This window comes from Dromiciops gliroides, chromosome 1 (genome assembly GCF_019393635.1).
Source record: "Dromiciops gliroides isolate mDroGli1 chromosome 1, mDroGli1.pri, whole genome shotgun sequence".
Lineage (NCBI taxonomy): Eukaryota > Metazoa > Chordata > Mammalia > Microbiotheria > Microbiotheriidae > Dromiciops > Dromiciops gliroides.
In genome coordinates, this window is record NC_057861.1 from 664,957,635 (window position 1) to 664,968,517 (window position 10,883).

The 10,883-nt window shown below is 39.8% G+C and overlaps 1 protein-coding gene across 8 annotated transcripts in view; it reads left to right on the top strand.

The window, feature by feature from the left end:
* The window catches only part of PGAP4 (post-GPI attachment to proteins GalNAc transferase 4), a 46,056-nt gene extending 41,036 nt beyond the window's left edge, over nucleotides 1–5,020 (top strand). For 7 of the 8 annotated variants that reach the window (XM_043977350.1, XM_043977352.1, XM_043977348.1 and 4 more), the window contains one exon: nucleotides 1,437–5,020. In XM_043977350.1, the coding sequence (XP_043833285.1) occupies nucleotides 1,538–2,728 (1,191 nt within the window). In that variant the 5' untranslated portion in view covers nucleotides 1,437–1,537 and the 3' untranslated portion in view covers nucleotides 2,729–5,020. The remainder of the gene's footprint in view (nucleotides 1–1,436) is intronic. The other variant, XM_043977354.1, reaches the window with a different exon arrangement.
* Nucleotides 5,021–10,883: the final 5,863 nt, after the last annotated feature.

Below are 10,883 nucleotides of genomic sequence, written 5' to 3' on the forward strand. Positions count from 1 at the left end.
TTTGGAGTTCATTGTCCATACTCCAAGCCAGAATGATATCTGGAGTCCCAGGGAGGCATAAGCACTGTCCTTTCACTTGCATCCCTAGTACCATATAGGAAGGACTCTCAAAATAATCAATGTGGTACAGATATTCTACAGTAACAGTAACATATACTGCCAGAAATCATAATTGATAACATATATGGAGTTTTGCATAATATTCAGAAAATAAAGAGCATTTTTAAAAGTTTATTAGAGGTACTGCATGCTTAGTACTTAACAAGGACCTGTCTTGGGCTTGAAATTATGATCTCCACCCAAAGACAGTAGTTATCTCTTCCACATTGTGACTTTCCCCATCACAATTTCAATATATCACAGCTTGGTATAAGAAATTAAATGGGAATTTGGGGGGAGGGGGAATTTCGTGGGGACTACAGATAACACAAGAAGGCCAATAGACAACAGAGTGTCTATGACCAAATACTTAACCCACATGTTATAATAAGGTACCATAAATACCCCATAAAAGAAAAAAAAAAACAAATTCAGACTTCTCTGGTATGAAGGGAGGAACAAAAAATTTTACATGAATTTTCCAGATTGTGGAAGCTCTTCACCCTGAACCCCTGCTATGTGAAAGAGATAATTGTGAATAGAAGAAAAAGGCAAAGAAAATCAAACTTCCTCTCTCAGAAGGAAGCATGGTCCCTACACCTTCCTAGAACACATAGGACTCTCCCTACAGTGGCTTAAGACTTGGGACTTACTGGGAGTTGCCCCCTCACTCTTAGGAGAGAAATCAAAGTGACTTCAGTGAACACTTCCACAATTTCCTCAGCACTTAGGGCTAATGACTATTATTGGTAGTAGTCATTGGTAGATTTTTCCAGCCTGTAAAATTTTAGCAGGTACCAATGTTGATCAAAGAAATACTATGTTAGTGCTGACAGTCTTGTTTGTCATTTCTCTTAAAATCCTGCCCCATAGCATCGTAACTTTTTCTGGATTCATTTGTTTCCTTCTGAAGCCGTCTTCTCCTCCTCACCCCTTCCCTGTGCCACCCTTTGCTATTTGGCAAAGCTGAATTATTCTCATGTAGTAATTTACTCCCGATGTAGTCACGTACTGACTCAAGTTATAGCTTTCCACATACTAAAGAGTGGTGACCACCCCACTTCGTGTCCCTTCCTTGTTTAACAGTATGTTCTGAATTTAGTCCACATTCTTCTTAAAGCCCTGTCACTTTGGGGGGGGGGGGAGGGTGGAGTAGGGCAATGAAGGTTAAGTGACTTGTTCAGGGTCACACAGCTAGTGTCAAGTGTCTGAGGCTGGATTTGAACTCAGGTCTTCCTGAATCCAGGGCCAGTGCTTTATCTACTGCGCCACCTAGCTGCCCCAGGCCTGTTTCTTTTTGACCTTATTCTGCCATTCTCTACCTTTTTCCTTTTTAGGTGTGGATCTTATTGAGCATGACCTCTTTTCTATTATCAGATGATTCTGGGACCAAAAGCTGCAGAAATGTGACTAAACCAGAGCAGCCACTCCTTCCACCATGATGTTCTTCCACAAGCTGCGGCTGCTCTCCTGGTCCAGCCCTGCTCTCCATTTCTTCTTCTTGACAATCATAACATTTGGCATTTTGGCCCCTCTGACTTGCCATCACCTCCTCCACTCTTACTTCTATGCACGCCACTGGCACCTGAACCAGATGAGTGAGGAGTTCTTGAAGCAAAGCATGAAGGAAGGGGAGGCTGCACTCCACTACTTTAAGACACTCCAGGCCCTCAACATCACCCTGCCCAAAGGCAGGCAGGTCCCCTCACGGCCCTGGCTCCTGATCACCATCATTACAGTGTACCGACAGCCTGAGTTCCACTATGTCTTGCAGGTGGCATCTAAGTTCCATCGCCTCCTTCAGCAGTGTGGTCAGCCGTGCCTAAGTCATCAGCTCTTCCTGTGTGATGTGGATTCGGGGCCCAGACACCAGGATGCCAGGCTGCTGGCCAATTTCATCCCTGTAACCAGCAGATTCACGGGTACCAAGGGGGCAAACATTAGCAGAAATGTCTTCAGGAATGCGTTTGAGAAAGAGAAGCAGGACTATGTCTATTGCCTTCAGAAATCCCTGCAGAACTACAACCCAGAATATATCCTGATGGTGGAAGATGATGCCATTCCTGAAGAGCAGATCTTTAGTGTCTTACAGCATCTCTTGGAAACTAGATTCTCCGAGCCGCACCTCAAAAATGCCCTCTACCTGAAGCTTTATCATCCTGAGAGGCTCCAGCGCTACTTCAACCCAGAGCCCATGAGGATTCTGGAGTGGTTTGGTGTGGGGATGTTCCTGGGGCCCTTGCTTGGTTGGGCATATGTCAAGATTGCCAACCTCCCGGGACTGAGCTACCGCATTGTCCTTTTCTTCTCCTTGTACAGCATGGGGCTGGCAGAGCTGGTGGGCCGGCACTACCTGCTGGAGCTTCGGCGGCTGGCCCCCGGCCTCTACAACGTGGTCCCCACAACAGAGTGCTGCACTCCTGCCATGCTTTTCCCTGCCTCTTCAGCCCAGCGGACAGTGAGCTATCTAGCCGAGATATACTGCCGCAATGGCTTTGCCAAGGACATGGCTCTCTATTCCTTTCTGCAGGACAAGAATGAGAGGGCCTATGTGATAGAGCCTAATCTAGTGAGGCACGTTGGGCTCTTCTCCAGCCTCCGATCTAACTATAAGCCCAAATTGATATAAAATGCTGAGAAAAGCCTTTCTGGATGTTGTAAAAGTCACTTCTTGGGTATGGCTACACTTAGCCATATATTTTTGATTCACTTACTTTCTTTTTTTGTTTAACATTGGGTAGAGAAGTATTCATTGGGAAAGTGAGGGGTTTAGGGGTGAAGTGCCTTAACAATTCTTAACCTGCGGACTAGTGGCAGGCAGGATACCATTTGGATACCAAGATTCTTCCATATTCTCCACCAGGACTAGATGAATGTCATTCATAAATGTCTTATGAATTCTGGATATTTTGACTTTGACATTAGAACTTCTTAGCAGATCAGACTCAGTAAATCACTTTTACACACACACACACACACACACACACACACACACACACACACACACACACACACACTCATTCATTCACCCACTCATTTTCCCCCAAAAAAGAGGGAGCACCTAAGATTAATTTTCAGTGAAATAATAGGATGCCTCTTAATGTCTTTGTATGAGGGTTTAGATCCAATAAGATCCTGGTAAAATATTCATACAAAGACTGAATGCATACTGAAAGGAGACAATAGGTTATACCTGGGGGAATTTGGGGGACATTGCCCAAGGGTCTAAAAAGCTTCCAACTTCGAGGTTTTAGAGTTGTCAACTCTTTCAACAAGTCTGAAGGCATAACCCAGCTGTACTCTTCATTTTTTTTTTTTTTTGGTGAGGCAATTGGGGTTAAGTGATTTGCCCAAAGTCACACAGCTAGTAAGTGTTAAGTGTCTGAGGTCAGATTTTAACTCAGGTCCTCCTGAATCCAGGGCTGGTGCTCTATCCACTGCGCCACCTAGCTGCCTCTCTGAACTCTTCAATTTTAAATGTCTCAGTTCTTTGTGGCCAGGAGCACCAGAATTGGGATTCATTTGCCTTGCCAACAATGATCAAGGCTCCTAACCTTGTGACAGATGGCTTATTTTCTTTCTTCTATTGTTTGCTTGGATGCTTTTCATCTCCATGAGAGGTTATAGGGGAGTACTTGTATCATGCACATTTGTTCATTCAACAGACAATTGATCCTACTTTGTGCAAGGCATTTGTGCTAGCCATTGAGGGGGATACAAAGATAAGTCAAAGGCCACAAAATCTCAGAGTTGGAAAGACCCTGAGATCCCATCTATTCTAGTCCAATTCATAATTTAAAAATCCCCTCTGCCATATACCTGACAAGTGATCATCCGGTCTTTGCCTGAAAACTGCAATGGAAAGAAAATCTTAACAACTCCCAAGGCAACTCAATCTGCTTTTTGATAGCTCTAATTGTTAGGAAGTCTTTGCTTACATTAAGCTTAAATTTGCCTCTTCGTGACTTGTATTCATTTTTCCCAGTTCTGCCTTCTGGAGCAGAGCCTAACAAGTCTGATCTCTCTTCCCCATGACAGCTGTCCAATATTTTTGTAGGTGGATATCAGGTTGTTCTCCAGGATAAACATCTCCAGTTTTTTCAAGGGATCCTCACAGGACATGATCATAAGGTCCTTTTTCATCTTAGCTAATCTCTGGCTGCTATCTACCTTACGAATTATCTGTCCTAAAATATAGTGCCCATACTGGAACATGACATTCCAGGCAGTGTCCAAACAGAGCAGAGTACCATAGAGCTATCATATTTCTCAATACAGATAGTATGCCTTTCTGTGAAGCCCAAGATCACATTAGCTTTCTGTTCTAATTCCTTTGTGAAACATAATTTAGTAGAGAAGACATACAGTAATGAAGACCACATACCCACAGGAAAATGAAAATCCATTCAGGCTGATTTAGAAAAAGCCTTTGATTTTGTAGGTTTTTGAAATATCAACAACCAGCTATCTAATCATTAAACTAAAAACAGGGAACACAAATTGTCATTAATTACAATGGATATACACATACATTAGTCCCCCGATTTAGCATCAGATCTGGCTGAGACCTATTCCAAGCTGTAGGTTCCCTGCCCTTGATACCTTATAACAAAACAATTTCATTCCAAATAAAAGAAGGTATTCTGCCATTTGTGAATGGTATGGGATGTCTCTTTCAAAGAACAGCTCAACTAATATGTGCATAACAATAACAATTTGGATTTTTTTTTTCAGTTCCTAGTTTGTGTATTTCATCTTCGGCAGTGTACTATAATATATCTTTCCTACTACATATGGAGTTTCCTCCTTCCAATAACACAAGAAAGGTGTCAAATTTCTGCTGGGGGGGGAATGTTTTTCTGAGAAAGTCAATTGATTTGTTTGTGATGACAGCAAAAGTTAAATACAACATATTGCACAACTGTGTGTAGCCAAGTACTTGTGGTATGTGTATGACTCATAATGGATAGAGTTGGACAGTGGTCTTCAAAACATGGTTGGCTTTACCACCATCTGGGTACAAATTAAGAGCTGCTCAGTTGCTTTTTAGCTAAAGCAATCTCTTCTTCTTTTTTTTTTTTTTGTGAGGCAATTGGGGTTAAGTGACTTGCCCAGGGTTAAGTGTCTGAGGCTGGATTTGAACTCAGGTACTCCTGACTCCAGGGCCGGTGCTCCATCCACTGAGCCATCTAGCTGCCCCAAAGCAATCTCTTCTTGGTAGGGACAGCATGGCATAGTGGATTGAAGGCTGGCCTTGAAATCAGCAGGACCTGGGTGCAGGTCACAGCTTCCTAAAATTAATAAATTACAGGAAGATTGCCAATCTCCTTCTAATAAATGGAATTTCCACACTGAGAGGTACCCATGCTAGTCACAAACCAAGAAACAAAAATCTGTCTAGGCTCAAATGGGGTCTGTTTGGTTTTTGTTTTGTTTTTTTAGAACAATCAGATTTTTGCTATTAGCCCACCAAAAAGCCCAATTCCTAATTATTGAATTTCTTCTACTTTACAACTTTCATGTGAATTTATTAAAAGATACTCAGAGGAATAAGCACTAATCCAATAATAATAATAATAGTATGATAACCATTCACAATATATTATATAAGCATTATGATTATAATAGCAACCTTATGGTTATTAGTTTTAGCTATTTGGTGGATCTATTTTTAAACTTGGTCATTTCTTTCTCCAATGGTAATAAGAAAAAGAAAAAGTTACTATGTCCTAGAGTTTTGGATGTTCAGAGCTTCAGGGAAAATTGTATCTGAATAGGGATTTGCTTTTCTATATCCAGTAGAAGTGATCACTGAGCCTCTGTTTGAAGATTCCTAGTAGAGAATCCTGATTCCTCCTGTACTGGCTGATTCCTTGCTGCTTTTGTCTCTCCAATCCTTAGAAAGCCCTTTCTTGATTAGGTTATCTCTGCTAGCAACCATCCTTTATTTTCTTCTATTTCTTAATTAAACTCCTTGAGAAAAGCATCTACTTGTTGTTGTCACTTCCTCTCCCCTTTATTATTCTAAACCCTCTATAATCTGGTTTCCAGACTCATTATTAAATTGAAACTGCTTTCTCCAAGTACCTGTGTTCACTTAATTGCCAAATCTAATGACTTTTTTCTCCATCCTCATCCTGCTTGATCTCTTCATAACCTTTGACACCATCACCCTCTCCTAAATACTCTTTGTTTTCATGACCCCAGTCTCCTGGAATTCCTCTCTTTGTCTTCATCACCTCAGACTCCTCTGCTGGATCTTTATTCTGCTTATGCCCACTAAGTGGAGATATTCCCCAAGGCTCTGCCCTGACCCCGCCTTTTTCCTCCCACTGTCTTGTTTCACATGGTGATCTCATTATGGATTATGGAGAAAGCAAGGGAATTCCAGATAAAAAAATCGTACTTCTGCTTCATTGACTACAGTAAAGTCTTTGACTCTGGATCATAACAAAATGTGACCAGTCCTCAAAGACATAGGTGTACCAAATCATCTTGTCTCCCAAAGAACCACTTTACAGGCCAAGAAGCAATAGTTAGAACGGAGCATGGAACAACCAATTGGTTTAAGATTGGGAAAGGAGTATGGCAAGGTTGTTATCTTATTTATTTAACTTATATGCAGAGTTCATCATGCAAAATGCCAAGCCAGATGAATCAAAAGCCAGAATTAGGGTTGCCAGGAGAAATAGTAACAATTTCAGATATGCAAATGATATCACTCTGATGGCAGAAAATGAAGAAGAGTTAACAAGCCTCTTGATGAGAGTGAAAGAGGAGAGTGTAAAAGCTGGCTCAGAGCTTTCCATTAAAAGAAACAAACCATAAGATCATGGCAACTGGTCCCATCACTCCTGGGCAAAAAGAGGGAGAAGAGATGGAAGCAGTGTCAGATTTTATATTCATGGGCTCAAAGATCACTGCAGATGGTGACTGCAGCCATGAAATTAAAAGATGCTTGCTCTTCGGGCAGCAAACTAAAAAGCAGAGACCCTGGATTCAGGAGGACCTTAGTTCAAATCCAGCCTCAGACACTTGACACTTACTAGCTATGTGACCCTGGGCAAGTCATTTAACCCCAATTGCCTCAACAAAACAAAACAAAAACTGCATTGAAATCACTTTGAATCTCTTCAGAATATTTGTTGAACTTCTGTTCAAAAATTAAATCCTGTGTAAGTATAGCCTGTGGTTCCCTCTTCTGTGAATTTGTGAGTTTGTACTCAGGTCTTAAACATGGAGACTTTTCATTCTAATTTACCTATCTTGTCTTATTTGAATCAGTCCAGTACCCAAACTGGAAATTTCCAGTGTAAGTTCACCATACTCACAGACCCAGACCAGGAAATGCAAAAGGTATTTAAGTAACATGGTGGGTAGAATGCTGGACATGGAGTCAAAAGATATGAGTTCAGGAAGAAGCTAGGTGGCACAAGTAGATAAAGCACCAGCCCTGGATTCAGGAGGACCTGAGTTCAAATCTAGCCTCAGAAACTTGACACTAGCTGTGTGACCCTGGGCAAGTCACTTAACCCTCACTGTTCCACCAAAAAAAAAAAATAGAATACTGACAAAGATATCAAAAGACATGAGTTCAAATCTGACCTTTAACACCAATGTGTGACCCTGGGCGAGTCACTTGTCTTCCTCAGTTTCCTCATCTGTAAAATAGGGTTAATAAGAACATCATGAGGATAAAATAAGGCTATACACACCTTAAGTTGCTGTATAAAAGCTAGCTGCTGTTATAAACATTTAAGCAGGACAGACATCAATATGAAAGAAAAAGAGTACCATCCCCATTCCTAAATGAATGCAGTGCCCTCCAGTTCCTCCTCAGAGTAGTTTGAAGCTCAGTGATTCAATTAATTTGAATCTTTTTGCTTTAGTTTTTGGGATGCTGTGCTTTGTTTGTGCCTAGAATCAGTTCTCTACCAATTGCCTCTTTTCCTGCTTTGAACCCTGGACACTGGTATAAATCAGGCTCTGCTCTCTTGTTTATTATAGGTCCAGATCTGTGCTCCCTAGCCTAGTATCTCATGGCACATCTTTTTTACTCACTGGTCATTAGTTTCCTTATCTCTAGAATAAAAAATATGATGATTAAAAAGATGAGAGACATAGTTTCTGGGTAATTTAATCATTTTTATTAATATGGCTGGCAAGATATTAATAAAAGGACATCTATGACATCTCTCTCAGACCAAAGATCCATTCCTCAAGGTTGGGTCTCAGTTCATATACCCTTCCCACTATAGGAGGTCCATCACATAGCAATCCAATCTAATTGGTTAACACCATTCAAATCTAGTTGGTTGACATGATGGGAGGTGGGTTATATTAAAATGAAGTCCAGGGATGACAACAGATAAAGGAATGTAAGATCCTCAATCTGATCAGAGCAAAATCCTTTCTATCTAGGTGTGATTTAATCTTATCAGTAATGTCCTTGGGCTATCTGGACAAGAATCTGTCTCCACCCAAGACTCCTTTGTGGCAATATCTTGCCAGCCTCTGAGGAGGAACTGGATACATGCAGTGTTCCATACCTGTGAACCTCATTCACACCTCGAAAGAGTGGAGGCAGAGAAAAACCTAGAAGAACTTACATAAAGTGATGCAAAGTGAAGTACACAGGAAAAACAATATTTTACAGTGAAGAATTGTGAACAACTTAGCTATTCTCAGCAGTACAATGAACCAAGACAATCCCAAAGGACTCATGATGAGTCATGCTATCCACTTCCAGAAAAAGAACTGATACTGTCTGAATATAGACTGAAGCATATAATCTTTCTTTCCATTCTTTTTCTCTTTTTTTTGTTCAAATCTTCTTTTATGAAATGATTAATATAGAAATCTTTTACATAATTGTACATGTATAAGCTATATTGGATTGCATACACTCTCAGGGAGGTGGGAGGGAAGGAAGGGATAAAATGTGGAACTCAAAACTTTTTTTTAAAAAAATGTAAAAAATTGTTTTAAAGTGTAATTGGGGAAAAATAAAGTATTTTTTTTTTGAGAGTGGAGGCAAGTGTCTTTTTTTTCTTTTGGAGGTGCCAAACTTTTTCTTTGTCATTTTGCAGCATTCATTTTTTTATTGTTTTGTGGTGATGGTTCTTTCTATTTACATTGTTGTAGTCATTGTGTATATTGTTTCCTTGGTTCTAATTATTTCACTTTGTATCAGTTTGTGTAAGTCTTCCAAGGTTCACTGTATTCATCATATTTCTCATTTCTTACAACATAGTAATGTTTCATTACATGAATGTACCACAATTTGTTTAGCCATTCCCCAATTGAGGGGTACCTAATTTGTTTATGATTCTTTCTTTACTATCACAGAAAAGGCCTGCTATAAATATTTTATTGAGTATGACCCATCCTCTCCCCTTTTTTAATCAATGACCTTATGCTTGGCAGTTGAATCTCTGTTTTAAAGAGTATGGATAGTTAAGTCAATTTATTTGTGTAGCTACAAAATGCTTTCCAGAATGGAAAAGAGCTTACATTTTAATGGGAGCCAATATGTTTATGTAAGGTTTAAAGGGAGCTGATGTATTCCCCACATGGAAGAGAACAGGGATCCTACTTCCAGAAAGGTGTGATGACATATAATGGAAGTGTCTTGAAGTCAGAGAGCTTTCCTGGCCTGTTGAACAAAAAAAAGGCAAGAAGAACACTGTAAAGGGCTAGATTATAAAGAGCTTTAAAGGCAAAGAGAGTTTACATTTTATCCTAGAAGTAGTAGGGACCTCTTAATGTTTATTGAATAGGGGGTGACATGGTGGCTCTGTGGAAAATGGATTAGAATGAAAAGAAACTTGAGGAAGGGAGATCAGTTAGGTAACTATTGCAATAGCCATCACCAGAGGAGGTGATGAGGACCTGGTCTAGAATGCAAGGAATTTGGCTGAGAGTATATTTTGATTTTCCTTGTCACCACAGTAACTTTCTATGGTCAGAATTTTTTTCTGTTTGCTCATTTTCCCAGTCTATTTCTTGACTTTTAACTCTTTGTTAAAGTGGGGCACTGCTTCCAGGGTGAAGCTTTAGGAGATATGTGCAGCTGTTTTCAGAGATACTTCTAAGAATTTGGAAGTTTTCAGTTCTTCCAAGGTGGTATGATTTTAAGGAGAGGTGTGTGTGTGTGTGTGTGTGTGTGTGTGTGTGTGTGTGTGTGTGTATTTAGTGAGACAAGGCCTAGGAGGATGGTACTAAGAGGAGAGAAGTGTGTTTCTCCATCAATCTTCTGAAATCAAGATTAGTCATTGAATTCATGTGTTTTTGAGTTGTTTTCCTTTAGATTACCATGATGACCATATAAATTGATCTCTTGGTTCTACTTACTTTACTCTGTATCAATTCTCTCTCATAAGTCTTCTCAAGTTTCTTTGAATTTTTCATATTTGTCATTTTTATGATACAAGAATATTCCATTACTTTCATAAATAATAATTCATTCAGTTATCTGGCCATGTCATGGCCACATATTCATGTCAATCTAGGTATATATCCATGTGTTTTTGCTCAGGTAGGGAGGAGATTCTGGATAGTACTTTCTTATTATTTTAAAATTATGCATTTGACAGACACCAACAAATGAAAACGTATCTAAAGGAAGACAGAATAAAGAATTTTGAATGAAATGGTGAACATTCATTGAATATAGCTTTATTCATTCATCCATTTGTTTATTTTATGTTTTTTACATTTATACAACAGCTAACACGAACACTTCCATATATACATTAGAATAAAAAATAGAATTTTACACATCT